This window comes from Ananas comosus, linkage group 3, assembly GCF_001540865.1.
Source record: "Ananas comosus cultivar F153 linkage group 3, ASM154086v1, whole genome shotgun sequence".
NCBI lineage: Eukaryota > Viridiplantae > Streptophyta > Magnoliopsida > Poales > Bromeliaceae > Ananas > Ananas comosus.
In genome coordinates this window covers 10,603,615-10,629,001 of record NC_033623.1, presented here as the reverse complement: position 1 = coordinate 10,629,001, position 25,387 = coordinate 10,603,615, and the positions used below count along the sequence as shown (strand labels likewise).

At 34.9% G+C, this 25,387-nt stretch overlaps 3 protein-coding genes across 5 annotated transcripts in view; 2 read left to right on the top strand and 1 right to left on the bottom strand.

The window, feature by feature from the left end:
- On the top strand, positions 336 to 6,172 carry LOC109708305 (putative serine/threonine-protein kinase). The gene is made up of 7 exons (XM_020230000.1): positions 336 to 520; positions 1,770 to 1,907; positions 2,591 to 2,706; positions 3,639 to 3,849; positions 3,954 to 4,191; positions 4,706 to 4,856; positions 5,656 to 6,172. Exons 2-7 carry the CDS (start codon positions 1,835 to 1,837, stop codon positions 5,989 to 5,991), a joined length of 1,125 nt encoding a protein of 374 aa, XP_020085589.1. The 5' UTR covers positions 336 to 520; positions 1,770 to 1,834; the 3' UTR covers positions 5,992 to 6,172.
- On the top strand, positions 7,124 to 9,965 carry LOC109708225 (probable polyol transporter 4). The gene is made up of 2 exons (XM_020229872.1): positions 7,124 to 7,616; positions 8,365 to 9,965. Exons 1-2 carry the CDS (start codon positions 7,397 to 7,399, stop codon positions 9,744 to 9,746), a joined length of 1,602 nt encoding a protein of 533 aa, XP_020085461.1. The 5' UTR covers positions 7,124 to 7,396; the 3' UTR covers positions 9,747 to 9,965.
- LOC109707315 (probable polyol transporter 4) overlaps positions 16,771 to 25,387 on the bottom strand; it is a 17,277-nt gene continuing 8,660 nt past the window's right edge. The window contains exons 2-4 of one of the 3 annotated variants that reach the window (XM_020228488.1): positions 18,963 to 19,375; positions 17,943 to 18,266; positions 16,771 to 17,855 (exon numbers count right to left, since the gene is read on the bottom strand). In XM_020228488.1, the coding sequence (XP_020084077.1) occupies positions 16,882 to 17,855; positions 17,943 to 18,266; positions 18,963 to 19,164 (1,500 nt within the window). In that variant the 5' untranslated portion in view covers positions 19,165 to 19,375 and the 3' untranslated portion in view covers positions 16,771 to 16,881. Of the gene's footprint in view, positions 18,267 to 18,962; positions 19,389 to 25,387 lie in introns of those variants that run through there. The other 2 variants (XM_020228485.1, XM_020228486.1) reach the window with 2 other exon arrangements.

The window sequence follows — 25,387 nt, the reverse complement described above, 5'->3', positions numbered from 1 at the left end:
CAAATTTTTAAAAAAATTCTAGTTGTACATCCAAAAAGAAATATAAATCTTATATCCCAATCCTAAATCCACAAAAATTCAAATAATTTTTAGTAAAAAATAATTAAAAAAAGTACATGCGAGATGAGTAAGAACATAATAGTTCTTATATGAATCGAGTGTAATTTGAGATGTGCTGATAGGGCTATTGATGGAGCATTACTCACGCAAAACACTACAACCAATCAAAACACGCCACGTAAGCATCATCTTATGCATACCGGTGCAAACTATCCTGTAGGCAATCGTCGTATTCGGAATTCCATGCTTTGGTAGAGCATTAACTCCACTTCTATTCTCCTCTTCTTCTTCTACCTTCTTTCACTTCTACGACCAAATAAAAAAAGGCGGAAACCAAAAAAGACCAAAAAAATAGAAATCTATAAAAGGGGTGGAGTGCTCATTTCATTGGCTTCATATTCTGGTGAATATGAATGTTAATTTATGCATGAATCGAACAACAGGGACATAGAATCTCACGGTATGATCTCTCTCTACTTGTTTCCAAACCCTTGCTTTTTTAATTCCTTCATTTTTTTTTTAAAAAAAAAGGAATGAAAATTATCTGGGAGCAAATCAAGTAGTGTAGATTCTTGCAGAGTCGATCATTTGCTCATTTTGCTGTTTTTTGTGTATATTGTTTGATCATTTCTCGTAGTGAATTTTATCCCCCTGCAGTTTTCTGGTGTCCTAATTGTGTAATATATATCCTACCAGATCACTGGAACTCAATCTAGTTAATAAAAATGTGATCCCCTCATAAGACGCTAATCTAACGGGATTTGAACTCGGGATCTCATGCTCCTGCTTTGCTACCAAGTTATAGAATGTGAAACAATCATTTTTTTTTTAATTTTAAAAAATGCTTAATCTATTTGAGAATGATATTTTAATATTTTTCTGTTTAACAATAAGCTTTCAGTAAAATCGATTGTTTCATTTAGCAACAAAAAAGTTTAATTTCCTTACATCTACTTTAAATCCACATCTTTAGACTTTAGGGCACGTTTGGTTTAAAATAGGATTCGAAATCAAAATAGGAAGAAGAAGGGACTGGAATGAAAAATGGATTGATGAAAACTCCTAACTTGTTTGGCTCATAAGAGGAACCAAAATCGAAATCATGTGAAAATTGAAATTAAAGAAATTTAAACTCACAATTGGAATCCAAATTTAAACTCACAATCTGAACTTAAAATTTGATTTTATAATCCAAATTCAAGTTCAAACTCAAAATTTAAATTAAGAACTAAATTCAAATATCAAACTTATATTAGAATTTAAATTTGACTTAAGAAATTAAAAATTGAATTTTGAATCCATGATTCAAATTTAAATTCAAAATTATAATTTATTCTAAACTTAAATATAGATTAGTATTTGAATGTAAATAATTGTTAGTGAAAAAGGGAAATTCTTTTCTCAATCTCTTCCAGAGTCTCAAGCAGGCATTCCTGTTATTGGTACTTGGAATTGCCTCCCTTGCTAGGAAGGAAAGACAGCAACAATTACAGCACTATTTACATGCTATCTGAAATCGCAATGTTGGGAATAATTCACGGCATTTGCATTGTTGGCAAATAATTCGTGTTTGTTGTTTTCTGCAATATATATCAGTATTTGTTATATCTGCATCGATCTTTCTTATCTGTGACAAAGTTCTTCCCTTTCGGAATATTTCTTTAACTATTGAAAGCAAAAGAAATGACATACGATTTTAATCTGTGCAGGTCTTCTACATTTCTTTGATTCGAACGAGCTATGAGCATATTATAGGTCCTTTATTTGTTTGGATATGAATTGGTTCTGCTGTGATGGTTTTATGGGCGTGAGAAAAGCTCATTCTAATTCTGACGAACACTTAAACAGTAAGAAATTTTTATGATGCTTATACATGCCATGCTTTTTGAAGTTTTCCTCGGCAACGGGCATGGCTTTAACACTAATTGCATGGCTATGATTATTTTTGCTAATGTGGTACAACTCTATCGGATGGAACAGCAATTTATGGTTCTAATTGACATTCTATATGATACAATTTCAAGCTGGATTAAGAACCACTCCAAACTTTCGAAAAAGACAAGGCCAAATAAAAAAGAAAGCACTTCAGCACGAAAGAATCATTGCTCTGAGTACCGTTGATTAATATGTGAAATGAGGCATAAGATGGCTCATAAGATGGCTCTCAATATGTAATCCTAGCTCTGGTTTTGCTATTCATCAACTTCAATTGTTGTTCCGTCATGTGTGTATGTAACACCATTCGTATGTTACATATATATTTAGTTTTGACGGTTGTTTTCCTTGTTTGCTGTAAATTTAGATATTCCTAATCATCAGCAATTCCCGTATCATCTTTTGCCTTCTTCAATTCATTGATATGGAGATACCAGAATGAATGACGCTATAAACGTCTTTTTCAGTATTTGAATCCTTTCTAGTCTTTTCTTGGTCTGAAACTTCATGCAAGTTTATTTGATGCTAACACAAAAGTGTAGCATTTTAAAAGTGATTTATGATTTTCTTTTTTGATATATATCCCTTTGAGCAGTCTTGTCCTCCATCAAGAATGTCAAATCTTTCTCCTACAATGAGATCAAAGAAGCGACAAATAATTTCAACCAAAGCAACATGTTAGGTCGAGGTGGCTTTGGTACTGTGTACAAGGTATGCATACTTCTCTCCTAGCTTACTTTATTGGATCTATGCTTTTTTCTGTAAAGGCGTGTTTGGTTCAAGAGTGGAATTGGAATGGATAATGGAATGGGAATGAATTGGAATGATAATTGGATTGCCCCACTCCCCCAAGACGTTTGGTTCATTTCTGGATTGGAAATCGGAATGAATTATTCCTATTTCACTGTTTGGTTGATACAAAGTAAAAAAATAATAGAATAACATAATACTAATTTTACTTTTAAATATAATTTTATAAAAGTATTTAAAATTTATATAAAAAAAAATTAATACTACTCTCAAGTTAGAGCTATGCCAAAAAAAAGGAATTTATTTAAAAATTTTTATGCAAGAAATTACAAAAAAATGCATAAATTTTTTGAATAAAATTATAATAAAAAATAATATATCACATTTTTTTTAATGATGAGAAAAGAGGGAAGAGATTGGTACAGGGAGAGAAAGGAAGGATAAGATGGAGAAATGTTGGGCTGGGCCTGAGGAAGAGGTGAGTGTGGGCTTGGGATTGAAACTTCAATCCGGGTTTGGAGACCATAATCAATTTATAAGCTAATGGACCATTCTCATTCCAGAATCAATTTGTAAGCTAATGGACCATTCCCATTCCGATCCGGAATGGAAGTCCCAAACCGATTCCTGTGAACCGAACAAAATTAGCAGGATTTGATCAAACCGATTCCCATTCCGGATCCAAAATGTACGAACAAAACATGCCCTAAAAATCTTATGCTCGTCTGTTATAGTTGTGTTGATAAATCACTTTTTGTTTTACGGTATTAGCAAGAAACATAAAGCACATTCATAGTACTCTATCCAGTTATCTATTTCTTGAATTTCAATGTCATAGATCGTAAAGTGTAAAAGTATTGACTGAAATAATCCTTTTCTTTAAATGCATACAGGGAAGTCTTAAGGATGGGACACCATTTGCTGCAAAGGTGCTCTCTACAGAATCAAAGCAAGGGCTGAAGGAATTTCTAACCGAGATTCAGACCATAGCCAATGTCAGGCATGAAAATCTTGTTAAGCTAATTGGCTGCTGCATTCAGGGACGTAATAGGATATTAGTCTATGAATATCTTGAGAATAATAGTCTTGATCAAGCATTGCAAGGTAGATACTTGACAATTCTTTGAATAGATCATTTTAATTTTGTGAAACTGTCAAGCAAATGGTGTTCTCTATTGACATGTTTCTATTTCTGTTGCCCGGTGTAGGTTTCAAGATTGGCAAAGTGAAACTAAACTGGGGCGTAAGATCTTTGATTTGTGCAGGCACTGCAAGGGGTCTCGCCTATCTTCATGAAGAACTTGAGCCCCATATCGTGCATAGAGACATTAAAGCCAGTAACATTCTCCTTGACAAAAATTTCATTCCAAAAATTGGAGATTTTGGGTTGGCCAAGCTTTTTCCTGCTTATGCTACTCACATCAGCACGCGCGTTGTTGGAACAACGTAAGTGGTCCTTAAAACATCCAATGTTTTCTTGATTGTAAACTGCTAAATCATTGTTATCGTTAGGAAGTAACTTTTAATTCAGTCAGTTCTTAATTCAGTCAGTAGTAAAACCTTCTCTTTAGGCGATCTATGTATATATATGCTTTTGAATATCAACTGGTGGTTCCACAAATTGGAATATAGTCAAATTCGTAAAGTGGTTTTTCAAGGAAATAACAATGTTATGAGAACTTTGCAGTGCAAATAGACAATAGATTTTTAGGAATGCATTAGGGAAAAATGAGTCAAATTACTCCCTTTATTAGCTCTTCATGCACAACAGATGTGTCTAGAATCACCAACTTGCTGCAAATTCTGTTCATGTCACATTGTAGATGCATAACCCCATCCCTTTTTTTCTCACGAAACTCTAATAGCACATATATGTCACCTTTTTTTTACTTTTATAATTATGCGCATTGTGAGCAATGTTTGCACGCTGATGCTGCAACGTTTACTTTATTATATACAGTGGTTATTTGGCACCAGAGTATGCTGTGCATGGACAACTGACTAAAAGGGCTGATATTTATAGCTTTGGTGTTCTTTTACTTGAAGTAATTAGTGGAAGGAGAATCTCAAGCTTTCAATTTTCATCAACAGATACATTTCTCGTGCAATGGGTAAGTTTTGCTTTATTCTTGCTCCTAATATGCTTGAATTAGTTTGTACGAAGCAAATCATTTTGAACTATTATATAAGCAATATGTCCCCTTATATAGTAGGATGCAGTCTGAAGAAGCGCATTGTCATGAATGTTTCATGAAACTCTTCTCACTTTATGATGCGCCAATTCTGTGATATGATCCTGTCTCTATCACATCCACTTATAACCAACATATCATTCACATGTTTCCCTAATTTCCCCATAGTTTCCTTGGATAAACAAATTCATATTTGGTATCATTGTTACTTCAGCACTTCCTGATACTCTTGTAGGAACTGTTACGAATAGCAGGAAAAGAGAATCAAGTGACTTGGCTTTCATAGTTCTCTAACTAGAACAAGCCTTCCTTTGTTTAGGAAACTATGTTTTGATGGTTCTTAAAGTTTGTGATCTTAGTACCTACCCTTTGGTTAATTTTGATTTAATTACCTCTATTTCAGACCTTAACGGTATTCATAACTTTTTTTCACAGATATTCTTGATGCCTAAAATTGAATAATTTAATGCTCGACCAGATAATTTACAACTTTTATTGCGGAAACATTTTTTAGTTTTAACAGACCTTGACGAAGAGTTAGCAAACTCAAAAATAATAAAATGTTAGGTACTGAAATCAAAACATTTGAAGCTTAGTTACCCGTTTAAAACGGAAGTATAATTCAGGTAGTTTCTTTACATTTTTAATTTTTTCCCTATGATTCTGGGATTCTGTTGATTCTTTTCAGTAATTCTAATTTCGGAATGGTGCTTCACAGGCATGGCAAATTTATGAGGAAGATAGATTGATAGATCTTGTCGATCCGAATCTCGATGGATATCCAGAGGAAGAAGTGCTAAGATACATCAAGGTCGCCCTTTTCTGCACCCAAGCGGCCGCCGCTCGAAGACCTTCTATGCCCGACGTTGTGGAGATGCTGTCGAAACCCATGAAGCTGCATGACATGGAACTTACGCCCCCACATGTCGTCCAAGACTCGATAAATCTCAGTAGAGGCTGCGGTTTGTCGAACTCTAGCAATACAAAGTCGAATAGTTTATGCCCTCCGACTATATCTGCTTCTATTATGTACAGCGAAGTCGTTCCGAGGTAGTTTCGTTTAGTGAACAAAAAAAAAAAAAAAAAAAAAAAAAAAAAAAAAAAAAAAAAAAAAACCATCTGTATTTTCTTTGAAGGTGCATAGAGGCATGATATCATAGCCTTGTGTTTACTCCTATGACTCTGGTAATTGCTTTATGTTACGCAAGATCTTACTGAGAATGTCTCCCTACTTTCGCCACTCTGTATCTCCATTCTCCTACACTGCATGCCCAGGCCAATGCTAATAAATATTTAATCCACCGTTCAACTCACTCCTTTTAAAATACTCTAATGGATCAATTATGAACAATTGCAGAAACAGATGAAGTGTCATTTTCTTTTTTGTTTAGATATTTGTAGTATCATTCTGAAGCACTTACCTAACATCAACAAAAAGACGACGATATGACTCTGGAAATTTACGAGGAAAGTTAGTAATATGAACTTGTGGCCAAATAATACAAAATTATATTACCAACTGATAGTCTGATTAGTAGATATCTTTCACTCTCTTGCGTAGTCTCAAATTCAAAGTTGTGCTTGAAGGGGAATATTGTGTGCGTATATGCATACCTGCCTAAAAACAAATTAAGGAAATGTACTCTTTCACAAAGACAGTATTTGTACACTACAATTTAACTTTTTTTGTAAAACTTCAAATTAGAATTACACCCAAATACACGGACTTTAGAGCATTTATTTACGTAAAAAATGTATACAATTTGTCTGAACTATAGACTATTTTGAATTACTACCTGACTTTTCAAAAATTTAATTTTACTATTCAATATTTCAATTTATTTGATTTGATCAGTTAACAGTACTTTGACTTCAAAATTTGTACTCATTTTTTATTTTAATAAATTTACAGTTATAAAAAAAATTATATATCGTACACTAACTAATTTGTAAAGATAAACGATATATTTAAATTTAAAATCAAAAGTAAAGTAAATTAAAAAATTGGGTGATAAAATTAAAAATTTTTGAAGGTTAGACAGTTGGATCAAAATAAGTTGCAGGCAAACATGTTTCATACAGTTTCTATTTTTTTTGTAAAAAAAAAAAGTAGCTAAATGAAGCGAATTAAAAGAAGTGGACTTGTGTACAAAATGGCCTATAGAAAAAGAAAGGAATATTGGTACTTTGGTTTTGGTATTGGTATTGACCCAGTGAATCTCCTCAATATTTATTCTCTCCTCTATTCCAAATTTTCTACTCCCCGTTTCATAGGAAGCTGCGTCGTTCTCTTCACAAATGCACAAACCCCATTGGTCTCTTGATGCGAGAAATTATAAAAAAAATCGGTGCCCATGTGCGCAATTTCGCCGCTCCTTTAGATCTGAAACGGGAGAACGACGACGACGAAACCCTAGAAAGAACCCTTCTCTTTGGTAGGGAGAGGGTGAGAGGAATAGATGGGTTTGGTGGATCTCAAATCTAGTGAGAAGGGGATTGATGGGAAAATGGGTTTTGGAGGCAAAAAAGGTACGAAGTATAGGAGAATGGATTCAGAGGAGGAAGGTGAGGAGGGGATACATCATTTGGGTGAGAGGAGGAGGGAGAAAGGAAATAGCAGGAAATATGTGTATGTTTGTGCCCTTTTTGCTTCCCTCAATTCTATTCTTCTTGGCTATGGTGAGGTCTATTTCTTTTTAGTTGTTTTTTAGTTTTAATTTTGATTGTTATTTTGAGTTTAAATAAAAATTTTAAGTGTCATGATCCAAAATTGCGCTAAGAATTTATGTGTCTTATCGTATCGTACCGATGTATATTGGTCACTAAATACCCATATGTCGATACAGTATGATATGAAATATTTGTTTTGTTGGCACCATTATATTCTAATTGCTTATTACTTATCTTTATCAAATTTATTCACTAATTTTGAGTACTTGATCTTACGCTACAATTATTTTAAACCTTTTTATGACTCTTCTTATACCTTTCTTTTTAGACTTTTTGTAAAATTTTTATCCTCTTGAGGCCCCCCTGTCGTCTCACTGTATATAGCTAAATTTATTATCTGAATGAATGAAGCAGACAGCGTGCAATATTTTTCTCAAAAAACTTATTCACTAATTTTAAAGACAAGAGGATGTTATCGATATTGCATGATGGGCACGGTCAGTCCCGATGGGAGCTTTAAATCTTAGTCGATTTTTGTGTGATTTGATAAACAGGGGTGCTAAGTTTATTTTTAATTGTTATTAGTTTGGGATATGTTTGAACAATAGAGATAAGTAGGTTTGATTAATTTCTTCATATACTCTTGTTTTAGAAATTTTTGTTATGTGGCATGTATTTAGTTACAGTATCATAACTGTTCGCCCTTGGAAGATCCATTAATTGGTTTTGTTTTGCTCTTTATTTATTTTTTTTCTAGATGTGGGTGTTATGAGTGGAGCTATAATCTACATTCAGAAGGATCTCCACATAACAGAATTCGAAGAGGAAGTGCTGGTCGGTTGCTTGAGCATCGTCTCGCTCTTGGGTAGCTTATCAGGAGGGCGAACCTCCGACGCTATCGGCCGGAAATGGACTATGGGCTTGGGCGCCGTCGTCTTTCAAGCTGGCGCCGCTATTATGACCTTCGCTCCCTCCTTCCAAATACTGTTAATAGGCCGGCTTTTAGCTGGAATTGGCATCGGTTTCGGCGCAATGATCTCTGCTGTATACATCGCGGAGATTTCCCCTGCGATTTCTCGGGGAACTCTCACTTCCCTCCCTGAAATTTGTATAAATCTCGGTATCCTTCTCGGCTACGTATCAAATTATGCTTTCTCTGGTCTCTCAGAACATATAAATTGGAGGATAATGTTAGGCGTCGGGATCCTTCCGTCAGTATTTATTGGTTTCGCTCTATTTGTGATACCCGAGTCGCCAAGGTGGCTAGTAATGCAAAAGAGAGTCAAAGAAGCCCGGTCGGTTTTGTTAGCGATTAGTGAGAATGAAGCGGAAGTCGAAGAAAGACTTGTTGAGATTGAAGAAGCTGCTGGGGTTTTACACGCAGCAAAAGGAAGTGAGGAAAAGGCTGTGTGGAGGGAGCTATTGAGCCCTTCTCCTGCAGTTGCTCGAATGTTGGCCGCTGGATGTGGAATCCAAATTTTCCAACAGATAACTGGAATTGATGCCACTGTGTATTATTCCCCTACAATATTCAGCAATGCAGGGATTAAATCTGATAAAGAGATTCTCGCGGCAACAGTTGCTGTTGGTTTCACGAAGACTATGTTCATCTTGGTCGCAATTTTTCTCATCGATAGAGTTGGGCGAAAGCCCTTACTGTATATCAGCACAGTTGGGATGACTATATGCTTATTTATGTTAGGTACTGCGCTCACTTTACAAAAACACGGATTGGGATTGGTTTCTCCGAAAATTGGGATTGATCTAGCAATTCTGGCTGTATGCGGTAATGTGGCATTCTTTTCGGTCGGCATGGGGCCAATATGTTGGGTTCTCTCTTCGGAAATATTCCCTCTCAGATTGCGAGCTCAGGCCTCTGCGCTTGGCCAAGTTGGAGGGAGAGTGAGCAGCGGCTTGGTTTCGATGTCGTTCCTTTCTGTGGCCCGCGTTATATCCGTTGCCGGCGTTTTCTTCATCTTTTCTGCAGTGTCTGTTGTATCGGTAGTGTTCGTCTACGTTTGTGTTCCCGAAACCAAAGGGAAAACCTTGGAACAGATTGAGTTGATGTTTCAAGGCGGAAGAGAGTGGCAGAAGGGTGAATTGCAGCTCGGAGATGTCGAACATCTTATACAAGAGTGACAATCAACTGGCTTGTCAGATTGGTTGTTGTTGTTTATGTTTCTTCACAGACAAATGGCTTATTCTTTTGATCTTCTTTTGTTGTATGCCTACTTCCAGAATCAGTTACTGGAAAAGAAAAATGCAAAGAATGGGTCTTTTATTACCTCTTGTTTATGTGCCTGTAAATATTTTTTAGGTGAAAAATGACTCTCAATAAAACTAAAGTTCATGTATTAATTTATTCTACCTTTTTCTCTTTAGTAATGGATTTTGCCGCCACTACCTAAAGCGAAGTGGATTACAACACTTTTAGACAGTAGGGTTATGGGCGAATTTAATTTACAAGGAGTCAAACAACAAAGTAAATTGAAAATAATTTCATTTCCCTTCAACTTTGGTGCTACAAACATGCTCTTTTTATGTAATGCATATAGTTAGATAGATTCCCATGTATATTCTCATGCTCTTTTTATGTAACGTATATAGTGAGATTCCCAAGTAGATCCTCATTAAAGAACCATGTACTTCATTTATAACTGAAAGGAATACTTTGCAATAGAAGAAGATACAAAGTTGCTTGCAGTTCATTTGTAACCAAAAGGAATGGTTTGTTTCTAAATTTTTTTCACCGACTTTGATTGTTATCAAAGCGAGCAACTCAACCAATCTTTAATCCCACCGCATGGGGTTAGCTAAATAGTCTATAGAATTATAGCTCCTGGAAAAAAAAAAAGAAAAAGAAAAAGAAAAAGAAAGAGGAAATATTCGTTCACTTATCAGTTAGGATTTTTTTTTTTTTTGGGGTATTAAGGCTCATTTAATGTGTTGGTAGACAACCGAGTTAGGGTGCAAATATGCTTTTTCGTGTTTTAGTGGGCTCGTAAAAAATATATGACAGTCAACTCATACGATATTCGGATAGTATATATGTTTTATTGTAATTTTTTATGGTATAGTAATTTTTCTGCAACAGAATGATATTTTAAATTTAAAAATTGATATTTTAGATTTTTAAATTTAGATTTAATCTTAAATTTAAAATTTAAAATTTAGAACTTTGAATTTTCGAATTTGAGATTTAAAAATTTAAATCTAAATTTTGAATTTTTAAAATCTAGAAGTTATATATTTAAATTTAAAAATTTAAATATAATATTTAAAATTTTAAATTCAAATATAATATAGGGAGCAATATCATTATTTTCTATTTATAACTATCCACTATTTTTTTTATTTCATCCTATCTATTCAAACGCTATTTTTTTATTTTAAAAAACAACTCAATTTTCATTCGAACGTAAAATTAGTTTATTCGAGACTTATACCTGAACTTATATCTATTTCTATAATAGGCAGCTCTTACTTATTCCCGAACCAAACGAAAAAAAGAACACCGAACGAAAAAAAGGGCCAGCAGTCCAGTACTCCAGGCCGGGCTGTTGCCTGGCGTGAATACTGTAGCATCCGCGTCTGGCCTATCCGGCCCGGCTCGTAGGGCCGTACTAGTTCTAACCTCAGGAACTGAATCGGGTAGAGGCCGTGCCCGGTCGAGAGATAGGCCAGTAGCTCGAAACTGCCTAGGTAGGAATAAGCCCCTTTAGGCTTAAGGGCTATGATTTTTAAAAAGCCATTGGTTTTAGGCCTGGCTCCCACTCTCCTATTTAGGCTTCGTTTGGGATTGTAGGATGATTACGTTACGTGCGGTGAGAAACGACGATAGAAAAATACCATGTTTGTTTCCGTACGTAATATTACGTTCCGCATATTCCGTTAGTCGGTTACGATATATTTTCCACGATCTCATTAGAGAATCCTTATATGCTTTTTCTCAACTATATTCTATCTAATAGCGTCAGATAGATTTCAATACCAAACTAAGCCTTAGTAGCAGGAGCTAACGGCTTTCTCCAACCCCAAGGATTTGGATCTATTTTCTTGTCTAGTCTCTTTGGAAATAAAAATTTTCTATCTAGCCTCATTTTAAAAAATATTCATAATCTAGTCTTATTTTTATAGATTAGAAAAAAAAAAGATAAATTAATACCTTTAATATATGTTAAGTGGGTGGAGATTATCATTTTCTCTCTCCTCTCCGATTTTCCAAGATCCCTTCTCACTCTCTTTCTCTCTCCTCCCCAACCCCACACCTCTATCTCTCTCTTTCTCTTCCTGAGACCCCTCCCTAGCAGCACCCTCTCTCCTCTCTCCTCTCTCCCCACACATGCACGTACACACACTCTCTCTCTCCCCACCCACATAGGATGCAGACGGATCCGGGTTGGTGGAGCTCCTGCCCCGATCCGCCCCGACGGGGCAATAAATGGGAGAAAATAAACGGATTCGGGGCAGAAAACGGGATAAATTTTACGATCCAAGACGGATTCGGGGCAGGAAACAGGAGAAATTTTGACCCGTCCTGAATCCGCCCCGCCATGATCCGCCTCAAAAATCATTTATATTTTAAAAAAATATTCTTAAAAAATAATATATTTACAAAAAAAGTTCAAAATACAAGTAAGTTAGTACTCTCATTTCTAATGTATTTGAAACTTTTGAATTTTGTTTTGAATTATGATTGATATTTTTTTTATGATTGTTAAAATAAAAATTTGTAAGTTATACTCATAGTATTTCTAAAGTTTTATGAATGTATAGTCATATCAGTTCTACAATCTTGTCAATTGTGTAGTCAAGTCGAATTTTATATCAAGTGTAGTCAACTTTAATGCAATATAGTCACGTCAGTTCTATGATAAAATTAAGTGTATAGTCAAGTCAAATTTTATATCAAGTATAATTAATTTTATATCATATCTAATATATAGTCATATCACTTTTATTATAGTTGTATTATTCTTATTTCATATCAAATGTGTAGTCAAGTCAAATGTTATTTCAAAATAACCAACTTTATATCAAATATAGTCATGTTAGTTCTATAATTAAATCTAATATGTAGTCAAGTTAAATTTTATATCAAGTATAATCAACTTTATATCATATCTAATGCATAGTTATATCACTTTTATTTTTGCGTAATATATAATCGTATTATTCTTATTTCACGTCAAATGTGTAGTCAAGTCAAATGTTATTTCAAAATAATCAACTTTATATCAAATATAGTCATATCAGTTCTATAATTAAATCCAGTGTGTAGTCAAGTCAAATTTTATATCAAGTATAGTCAACTTTATATCATATCTAATGTGTAGTTATATCACTTTTATTTTTATATAATATATATTCATATAAATTTTATATCATATCAAATGTGTAGTCAAGTCATATGTCAAATACAATCAACTTTATATCATATCTAATGTATAGTTATATAATTTTTATTTTTATGTAATGTATAAATCATATTATATTTTGAATGTGTATTTTTATCGGATGTTTAATAATGTCATATATATATATATATATATAGTCAAATTAAGTACTAGCAATAATAATAGTAGTAATAATAAAAAATATATAATTTAGTTAATAATACTATTTATTATTATTAATAAATAATTTTTTATTAATATTATAATAAAAATTAATTATTATTAAATATTGAAGAGAGAGAGAGTGTGGGTGGAGAGAGAGAGAGAGAGAGAGAGAGAGAGTGAGTGTGCGTGCATGTGTGTGTTGGTGGGGAGAGAGGAGAGAGGGTGCTAGTGCTACTAGGGAGGGGTCTCAGAGAGAGAAAGAGAGAGATAGAGGTGTGGCCAAGGGGTGTAATGTGGGCCGTGCCCACATTTTCCGGGCCAAACCGGGCTGGAGAGTGGCCCGGCCCGGCCCGTGGCTAAATCCGGGCCGGGCCGTGCCGGGCCGGAACTCCCTACCATCCGGCCCAGCACGGCCCCTGGGCCCGGAAGGCACGGGCCGTGCCGGGCCGGGCCGTGCTCCGGGCCGGTCCCTTTCTTTATTTTTTAAAAAATGTACATATAATTTAAAAAAATATAAACAATAAATTATATTTATATAAACTGATATTTTGATTAAAAAATTTAAAATTTATAAAAATAATTACAAAAAATAAATATTTAAATTTATTTAATATATTTTTGTATTCTTTTTTTGAAAAAAAAAAATTTGAGAAGGGTTTTGCGTTCAATGGACCATAATTTCTATTGGGTCCATTGGACACAAAATCACTCTTCCCAAGGTCTTGCGCAGACCTTGGAGGACTCTCTCGGGTGGAGGCTTGGCCCTCCACCCGAGGAGAGCAACCCCAGGCCAGCAAAGTTGCCTTGGGCCTGGGTTCCGGGCGTGCTGGCCCGGCTGGCACCGCCAAAGCGGGCCGTGCCGTGCCGGGCCACGGGCCTCCCCTCCGCCCGGCACGGCCCAGGCCGTTTCAGGCCGTGCCGTGCCGGGCCGTCGGGCTCAAATGTGAGGCCCAGCCACGGCCCTAAGTGCCTGCCGGGCCCGGCCGGCCGGTGGGGGGTGCTACAGTGGCCGTGCCGGGCCACGGCCCGGCCCGCAGCCGTGCCGGGCCGGGCGGCCCACGTGCCGCCCGGCCCGTTTTACACCCCTAGGTGTGGGGTTGGGGAGGAGAGAAAGAGAGTGAGAAGGGATCTGGGAAATGGAAGAGGAGAGAGAAAAAAGATAATCTCCATCCAAAATTTTAACATTTTTAAATATATTCGTCTGATTTATTACCTTTAAAATACCATTTATTTCATAAATAAAATAATATTTTTGCCATCACAAATATATTTATTCAAAAATTCCAGCTATAAATTGAAGAGGGGTAAAAATATCAATTCCGATCATTAACTAAATATGGTTAAGTATTTTATCTACGGTTAACTAATTTTTTCTAATGAATTCTAACGGTAGGAACATATTTGAAAACATCAGAAATGTTGTAGGCACAACATATGAAAGGTGAACTTTGTAGAAATGTTTTAGCAATTCACTATATTTATAGAGATCTGTACGAAATTAACCCTTTTAAATATCATAAGCTTTTAAGCCTGAAGGGGCTTATTCCTTACATGTACATTATATTATAATTAGTCCACAAATAAAAAAAACAAAAACATTGTATCATGCTTATTCATAGTTATTGCCCTAAAAAAATAAGAATTAGATATTGGCGAAATAATTGAGTACAATAATATTTTGTAAAAATTGTTATAATATTGTTATGCGTACAGGAATATTTTATCTATTTTTTACAATAAAAAAATATAATATAATTACAGAACTAATAAAGAGTAGGATATTGGCTAAATTCTTATGGCTTTTTTTTCAACCAATTTATGAGTTAAGCAAACTTTTATCAAATGTGTATTATCCTACTTTATGTCATTTTTCTTAATTAAATTTTATTTATGAGTAGTAATTTTGCCAAATATAGAAATTCTTTCAGTTTAAGCTTAAATTATTTTTAAAATCCAAATATAAGAAATATTGCAAAGAAATTTCTATTGTAACTCTTTTGGCCTCTGCAATAAATCTTAAAATTAAATTAAATAGAGTAGAAATTGTTATTACAAAATACAATGAATTTTAAAAAATTAATTCAACAAATTATTCAAGTGGGAAAAATATTTTTCAAAAAATAAATAATTCTTTATATAAAATGTATAGTATTTATACAGCTGCTTCTGATAGTAATATACTGTATTTTTCATAGTTGTAAAACAACAGTAGTAGCAGTAGTAAAACTTTAGTTTTACTTGCAAATCGATTTTTCAAATTTTTTCACTGAAGAAGAATCAAATAAGAGGAAGACATGAAAATACATATCGATCCTGTATTTTTTGCCATAGCACGTAATTTACTAACAATGCATATGGAAAAAAAAAAAAACTATGTGATTGTAGAACCCGGCTTACGGAGGGTGCAGTCGAAGTTTTGGTTGATTGGCGAGTTATAGAATTAAAAATATAATATAAAAAAGAATACATATTTATATCTTCAGATGAAACAGAATCAACTATCGAAAAATACGCCAGCACCGCGGCATGCTAAAGTGCGACTTCGCCTACCTCCTCACTACTACCTATTACTTGCATTTTTTTTTTTATTTGGTTTCTCTCTTTATTAGATATATATATTTCTTAAAGTAAAAATGTAGTGAGGAGGAAATAGTGTTAGATTTTTTTTTTTTTGTTCTAACATTTGTTAGTTCATTTGATAAATCATGCCATTTTATTTAAATATATTTTTTAGTTGTTTAATTTTTTTTTTCTTTCCTCTTACATTGTAATGTAATTATATAACATGATTAATTTAAAATTTATATATATTTTTTTTATAATTGCCCCTTTTTTAAGAATATCAAGTTCTCTTCAAATAATATTAAAACAATTATCAAAAACTAATATTAATTTTATATTAAAGTTGGTTGTTAGACCAAAGAATTGTAAGTTAAAAAAATTATACTGAAAATCTATATAATATTAAAAAGCTAAAATTATTGATTTTTAAGCTTTAAGTTTTATTTAATATTAAAATTTGATAATATTAGAAAGTTAAATTTATTGTTGGTTCTTTAATATTTTTAAAAAAATTATAAATTTTTAAAAGAGATAAAAAAAAAAATGGTTATAATTGTGTAAAGTAAAAAACTATAAAGTCAATAAGTTATAATTTAAAGGCTAGATGTCTCTTTTTCCAAAAAAAAAAAGTGAAAAAAAATGAAAAAAAAAACTCCTAATAAAAAAAGTCCAAAAAAAAGACTGCTGGGAAGAAAAAAAAAAAAAAAAAAAAAAAAAAAAAAAAAACCTATTACTCGACTGGCACGAAGCCGGAAACTGGGCCGGGCCTTGCTGCACGATCCAGATTTATAACCGGGTCAAGCCGGGCCAATCCTGGGCCTGAATCGGCCCAGCTTATATGGGCCGGGCTGGCCTGGTAAGGCCCATATTACATCCCTAATGATGAGGGTGGATTTTGTATGAATTCATTTATTATATGGTTTATAGTTCAGCTAGTTTAAACAGGTTATGTGATGAATCTGTTACAAAGGGGTGAGCACAATTGGTCATAGTGTTAACTGCATGTAGTACTATTCTTAATTTTGTTAATAATTCGGGAAGTACATGTACATGTCAAAGTAAATTTGGTGTGAACTGTAATCCTCTGACTACAACAATGAAGCAGAATTATTCTCAAAAGAAAGACTAGAAGAGAGGTAAAACATCCCAGCCTATTCCTCCTGCACCAGGTGCTCGACATCTCCGAGCTGCACTTCGCCTCCCCGCATCTCTGCCGCGCTTTGGAATAACATCTCAATCTGCTCCAGAGACTTCCCTTTGGTTTCGGGAACAAATTTGTGTACGAACGCAATCGAGAGAGCCGAGACCGCAGAAAAAATAAAGAAAGTCCCCGCTACGGAGATTTGGCGTGAGACTGACAAGAAGGACATCGCAACCAAACCGCTGCTGAGCCTATTCCCGACTGCTCCGAGCGCCGAAGCCTGAGCTCTTAGCCTCGAAGGAAATATCTCGGACGTCAGCACCCAACAAATCGGGCCTATTCCGATCGAAAAGAATGCTACATTGCCGCAGACCGCCCAGATTGCGAGCCTGATCCCGACATCCGGCGAAAGCAGTCCAGACCCATGCTGATGGGTCAGAGCAATGCCCAGTACAAACAAGCAGACAGTCATCCCGACTGTGCCGACGTACAAAAGAGGCTTTCTTCCAGCCTTATCTATTAGAAAGATCGCGACCAAGATGAACGCAGTCTTGGTGAATCCGACAGCCACTGTCGCAGCAAGAATCTCATTCTCAGATTCGATCCCTGCGTCGCGAAAGATAGTCGGGCTGTAGTAAACCGTCGCGTCGATACCGGTTATCTGCTGGAAGCACTGGATTCCGCAGCCTGCGACGAGCATTCGCAGCAGCGAAGGAGAAGGACTGAGCAGCTCTCTCCATATGGCCTTCTCTTCATGCTTCTTTGCAGAAGCACTTGCTGCCGCAGCGGCCTGCTCTATCTCCACCAGCCTTTCTTCGGCCTCCAACTCACTTTCGCTGATCCTGCGGAGCACCGAACGTGCTTCTTTTACTCGCCTCTTCGTTACCAGCCACCGCGGGGACTCTGGTATCACGAAAAGCGCGAATCCGATGAAGACGGAGGGCAGAATTCCGACGCCGAGCATTATCCTCCAATTTATATGTTCTGAAAGGCCCGAGAAAGCGTAATTCGATATGTAACCGAGGAGAATTCCGAGATTGATGAAGATCTCGGGGAAGGAGGTGAGAGAACCTCGCGAGACAGAAGGGGATATTTCTGCGATATAGACGGGCGCGATCATAACGCCGAAACCAATTCCTACTCCTGCAAGAAGTCGGCCGATCATGAGCACGAGGAAAGAAGGGGCAAAGGCCATGACAGCAGCTCCACACTGAAATACAATACTGGCAAGACCAATGGTCCATTTTCTGCCGACGGTGTCTGAGGTCCTTCCGCCGAGCAGACTGCCTAGCAGCGAGACGATGCTCAGGCATCCGATAAGTAGCTCTTCCTGGAGTTCGGTTATGCGGAGATCTTTCTGAATGAAAAGAATGGCGCCGCTCATTACGCCGACATCTGCGAAAGAGAATTCATGGTTCAAAAGGTTAAGCTCTAGATTCCTAATGGTTCTGGCAGTTAGAGTGTTGTGCATGGAGACATGCATAACACAGCTTAATTAAGAAATAATGAAAATAAGGTCTTAATTATGATAAATCTATTTTCTAAAATTTGGTTTCCATTTTGATAATTTCGTGATGCAAGCCTAAGCTGCATCGAAACCAAAAAAGAACAAGTAACTAAAAGAGAGATATACGAAGTAGACAATTCTTCGAAAAGAAAAAAGATACTATTGATCAAATTTAAAACTGTTTATAATAATCGAACGTCGTATAGTTATATAGATTATATCAGAAATCTATAGAAAAGAATCTAAAGTAATCATAAACCAATTAAATAACCTGACTCAAAATAACAAGAATAAATTTTTTTTCCCGAATAGCACGTTGAAAAAGAATAGTTGTGCGAAAAGTTACGACTATTTAAAAAATCTGCTGACCATTTACAAAAATTATTACACTTAACAGAATTTTCGATTCAATTTGTAAAGTTAACTTTCTCCATAAATTCAAATGCTAAAGTTTCTGCATCATTTAGTACTTCAATTTGACAATGGTTTTAACTTTTCATTCTCTATTTTTTACCTTGACTCTTATGTTTGACCACTGTTTACGCACAATTAAACTGTTACAGTTGAAACTACACGAGATTTACCGTAGCCAAGGAGAACGGAGTTGAGCGAAGCGAATGTGGCGCAGGCATATACGTACTTCCTACTATCATTCCTCCCACTCCACCTCCAACCAAATGCTTCCTCTTCTTCCACATCTCCTCCTCCTCCTTCCTCGGCCTCGATCCTCCGGTACTTGACATTGCCGCGGCCAATAGCTTCAGTATTATTATCTAACAACCTCATTTTTGTTTTGTTTTTTTTGTTTTACTTCTTCTTCCTCCCTCTATGTGTCTGGGAAGGAGGAGGAGAAGAAGCGCAGGAGTTGGTGAGAGAATGATAGAGTTGACCTTCATGTAGTAGATCTGATCTAATCAAATGTGAGAGTAAAGAAGAATAAAGAAGACCCACTTGAGGAGTTGTTTAAAAGAATGGTTACGTTGCTTCTTCCATTCACCTGCATGAGAGAACAATTGAGCACATTGCAGTTGCTTTTTTCTTATATGCCTGTCTACTGTTCAAACTTTTTAATTTAGCTTTCTATTTCTAAAATATTCTTTTAAATTTCAAATTTCATTAGTAAATCTTAGGATTTTAGCGATATTTGAAGAGATTTTTAAAAATAAATAATAACATTTTAGTTAACCAAAAGTATATTAGATATTTTTGAAGTTTTGAAGGATATTTTAGATATTATTTTTATGAAAAAAAATGTAGAATACAGCAGTTATATTGCTGATACGGCGTCCCCAACCATTCAGATTGTTCTCGTTGGATTCATCTGTCCCACCATAGTAATTATTAGAAATATTTTTTTTGTATTTTTCTCTCAAAGAGAAAAATATGATTGGCTCGTTATTGATGATATGATGTAAGTGTTACGTTGTAGATTTTCTTTATTTCTATGCAATTTGAAGTGTAACATTGAGATATAGTTTGGTACCGTGCACTTAAAAAAAAAAAAAAAAAAAAAAAAAAACTAATCCTATACCTATGATCTTATACCGTTCCTATACCTTATCTTGTAACATTAATGCTCATAGCGTAAATCCACCAAGTACCACCCCCTAATTTGGGGAAAGAGTTAGGGTTTACTTTTTTTTCTCATTTGATTATTGATGTTATAGGAAAAATCTTATATTATCGTATACATCTTATGCTGCTATCTATCTATCGTAGAGTATATTATCTATAGTTGATATTTAGTATTATTACTTATTCATTATTGTTATTATATCCCCATGGCTACATCCAATGTATCCACCCCCTTAATTTGAAAGAGAACGGTCTACTTTTTTTTTTTTTCATTTGATTATTGTGTTATAAAAAAAAATTTTAATCATTCATTTGCATGATATGCAATCTCTTGAATAAGATTGAATAGTTTTGTTGAAACGATTAAATTCTTTTTCATTATAGTTTTATTTTTCAAAAGTGTTTGTCTATAATATAAATTATATTTACTTTTTTTGTACTAAATTAATATTTTATTCTTTATAAATTTTTACTTTAGCAAACGTGCCGGTCACTACACTAGTTTTACATAATTTGATGTGCGGAAAGATAGATTACTTTCTATTGCAATAATTGGTTAGCTTTCAATACATTCTGTCAAGTGGTAGATGATAATTTATTTTTTAAAAAATGAAAGCTAAAAACAATTTTAATTTTTTACTTTTTTAATTATCAAGTAAATACTTTTGAAGTTTTTACTTGATAATGAATTATCTTAGAATAATTTATTAAGAGGGAGACTAAAATTTTATTTTTTATTTTCCGAACCAAAATGTTCACGTTGATATCCCATGAAGATCAGTAAAAGAGATGAGGAAACAAATTGAAATGAGCAACGAAAAAGGCAATATGTCTTGATATATAATTGTAGAAAAAGAAATTAAAAAAATGCTTAAAATATAAAAAATATATATATATAAAATCGTGAAGTGAAGTGGAGAAGAAGATCCAGCGCTATCCAAGCAAAGGTGAAGCCGTCGGGTTGGAGACAAAGATAAAAGTAGGGGAGAGATTAATTTGTTTTGTTGTTGAACAAACAAAGAATAAGATTAACTTTGTTGGCCAACTAAGATGAAAGTATGATTAAACCGTAAATCAAATTTATTAATAAGAGAACTATTAGTTTTACTGTTTATTATGAACATAAAAAAAAATGGCAAATAGATATGAGATTAAATTCTGAAAAATAATTTTTCTTTCTGAAATGTTCCAAAACCATTTTTGATAAAAATACTCATAAATTACCCAATAGATAAGCGGATTTTTTTTTTTTTTTGAGATAGCTCAAAATGTGAATCAACTAAGATTCGAAGTTGGGACCTCGAGTACCAACTACCAAGCCCTTTGCCACTTGCTTTAGGGACAGTCGGTACAAGCGAAAAAATTTTCAGTTGATGGCTAGAGATGTCAATGGTTCAGATTCAGGACGGATTTTTCAAAATTTGAATCCGAAATCCAAATCCAAGACAGATTTTAAAAATTCATATTCAAAATCTGAATTCGAAAAAAATTTAAAATTCGAATTCGAAACAATTATTTTTTTATCATATTTCAAAATATATTATATTAAAATTTAAAATTTTAAAATATAAATTCAAATATAATATCAAATATTTATATATATAAATAATATGATATCAATTTGAGTTCGGATCAGATAGGAATAAAATCCATATCCGAATACAAATCCGTCAGATTTTCTTTTTTATATTTATTTTCGAAAGCGCTTCTATTTAACTTCGAATAAATACACCATATTTAGATTTAGATTCGGATAAAATTTCGGATATCGTATCCGCGAACATACCTTACTGTGTATATGTATAGGGCTTGTTTGGTTCGCTTTTTTTTCACCTTGGAATCGGAATCAGAATGGACGAATCCGTTTGTGGGTGTTTGGTACGTGGGAGTCCCATTCCGATTTCGATTCCCGAGTGGAATGGGAATTCCCGAGTGGAATGGAAATCTCCCAATCACCTCTTTTTCCAATCCGGCCTAGGAAGCCGGATTAAAAGTTGAATTCGGACGAAATTAATATTTATTCGGATTAAATTTATTTTTTTAATTTTTTAATTAAAATATAAGTTTAAATTTATAAATTAAATTTTTAATTTTAAACTTTAATTTGAACTAGAATTAAGAATTAAAATTTAATCAAGTATTTCGAATCTAACTTATGAATTTGAATTTAAATTAAATTAAATTTATATAAAGTTTTATTCAAATTTTATTTAAAACTTAAATTAAATTTATGGATTCAAATTAAAATTTAAACTATAAATTTAAGTTTGAATTTGAATAAATCAAATTTTAGTTTTATATTTTGAATTATTCACCCAACTTTAAAGTTTAATTTTTTTAAAAAAATAGATTTAAAATTTTGACATTATTTCAAAATTTTGATGTAAATTTTTAATATTTAATTTTTTAATTTGAATTTAATTATTATATTATAAAGATAAAGTTAGTATATTAATCTGATTACGTTTTTTATATTTACCTGAACCAAACACGACAATGAAAATGATTTATTCCGATTTCGATTTAGGTGATGAACCAAACAGAATTAAGTAATGATCATTCCGTTCGACTTCAGCTTATTTCGATTCCGATTTCTGATTCGATCCGACTTCGAACCAAAACGCCAAGTGTTGAGCTATTTTGCTATCGGAAACATATAAAATATTTTAATATTTTTGATTTTTTGACCCTTAGATCAGATTTGTATGATTGGGATGATTGTAGCCCCCTAGGGTTGAGTAGTATCCGTAGGGTTAGAGATGTCAAGGTCGGAATCCGGGGGATTTTCAAAAACCCGAACCCGAACCGAACCCGACTCCAAATCCGAGACCGAATCCAACCCGAACCCGGACGGATTTTAAAATTCATATCCAAAATCGAACCCGACCAAAATCCGAAACCTGAACCCGAACCTGAACCCGAACCAAAATTCGAAAATTTGAACCCGAAACAATTATTTCCTTTTTCGATATTTCAAAATATATTATATTAAATCTAAATGTTAAATACAAAATTCAAATATAACATTCATATATATATATATATATATATGTATATATATATATATATATATATATATATATATTGTGAGATCCCTGGTGTTTGACTGTGGAGGCTTGTCGATAGCTCTGGAGAGTGTCGGGACAAGTCCGAGTCGCGTTGGCGTCAAATAGACGCAAAACGGACTCCGTGGGACGCGAGAGCAGCCTTCAGCGAAGAAATCTGCAAAATAGCAGATTTTCCTGCTTGCTGTACCGGTACAGCCAGCGAGGTGTACCGGTACACTATACTGGCTGAGTGCGTACTGCTCTCGGGTTGGCTTCCTGTACTGGTACGCGATCCCGTGTACCGGTACACCAAGGTAGGTGAGGGGGCAATTGGGTCTTTTCTCTCCCTCGTTTGTATCACCAACCCATTCCCTCCCTATATAGTTTTGTGCTGAGAGAGAGAGAGTTCTTGTTGCGTTCTCTTCTCCTCTCTCTCTCTAGACTCGGTTGCAGTGGAGAGCTTGGTTGGAGAGTTCGTCGCCGACGTCGCGCCGCGGAGCCGTTCGAGCACGTGTTAGACGCCGGGGTAGCGCGAGGAGGCCGGGCGAGCGTAGATTTTCGCCGTCTTTGCTGTCACACAGGTGCTTGGCGTTGTCGAGGTGGGTATTTCAGCTTTTCCATGGTTTTCGGCATGTACTTACTACTTCAACTCGGATAATTATTGTTTGCTGAAATCCACCGTCAACTGTTAGTATTTCAGCTCGTAGGCGACGTAGGAGTATCGGATTGCGACGAGACTTGGTTCGTTGGATTCGGGACTTCGAGAGGAATCCACGAAGCCCTCACATGCGAATTTTGGTGAAGGTTAGCTTGATCGAAATCCTTCTCTTCTCTGCTGCTATGGATTTTGGACTGAATTGAGGAATTTTGGTATTTTTAGTTTGGAGTTAGCTCGATTTCGAGACTCGGGCTTTTTTGGTCGATCCAGCATGTGGTGTCGCAGCCGAGGGGGTTCCGTGCTGCCAGGGATTAGCGTGCGAGGTGGGTTACATCGGTTTTGACTCCTAAGTTCATAATCGTCAACATGTATAGATCTCGATTTTGATAATTTATTCTAGCTCGAATTCATGTATTATATGATAGAATGCAAATCTGAATTTGGAGCATGTGGTAATAAATTAAGTAGATTATATATGTTGGACTTGGAAACTGAATTAGGAGAAAACCTGCGATTTGGACCTGTCACTTGATTAAACTGCCTGATTTAGCTCTAGGAGCCGTTATTAAATTGTACTGTCGCAGTATCTTCGAGACGAGTACTCCAGATAGTTTAGAATATATCTACACTCGTGCTGGTTCGCCGAGTGGATTTTCCAGGGTCGTTCAGGCTGTTCCGGACTATAGGGTGCCGTTGAGGTTGACGGTGGACCCGTATCGCCTTTTTGGCGTCTGATTGTGCCGAGGGCACGTTACTTGTTGGTTGTTAGACCAGTTAGAGTCGATTTCTTGACTTTGGCTTTTCAGAGCCTGTTTGAGCTCGACAGAGATATGCTGCATACTCGGTTGGGTAGCGCCTACGAGTGCCACTCCGGAGTAAGGCTTTGTGCTTTCGCGTTGGTGTCGCTGATGCCAGTTGGACTTGCTCTCCNATAAATCAAAATTTAGTTTTATATTTTGAATTATTCACCCAACTTTAAAGTTTAATTTTTTTAAAAAAATAGATTTAAAATTTTGACATTATTTCAAAATTTTGATGTAAATTTTTAATATTTAATTTTTTAATTTGAATTTAAATTATTATATTATAAAGATAAAGTTAGTATATTAATCTGATTACGTTTTTTATATTTACCTGAACCAAACACCGACAATGAAAATGATTTATTCCGATTTCGATTCAGGTGATGAACCAAACAGAATTAAGTAATGAGTCATTCCGATTCCGACTTCAGCTTATTTCGATTCCGATTCTGATTCCGATTCCGACTTCGAACCAAACACGCCCATAGTGTTGAGCTATTTTGCTATCGGAAACATATAAAATATTTAATATTTTTGATTTTTTGACCCTTAGATCAAGATTTGTATGATTGGGATGATTGTAGCCCCCTAGGGTTGAGTAGTATCCGTAGGGTTAGAGATGTATATATATATATATATATATATAAATTTAAACTACAATATAAACTTAAACATAAAATTTTAAATCTAAATTATATTATATAAAACTTTATAGCTTTTTCCTTTATTAACAAAGCCCAAGTTTAAAAGCTCAAACCCAAGCCCAAGTCCAAGCCCAAGTCCAAAGCCTAAAAACCAGCCCAAGCCTAAACCTATACTTAAAAATTTTAGGCAGCCCAAGCCCAAGCCTAAGCCCAGAGCCTAAACCTCAGCCCAAGCCCAAGCCCAAGCCCAAAAACTTTTAGGCGGGGCTAAGGCTGGGTAAC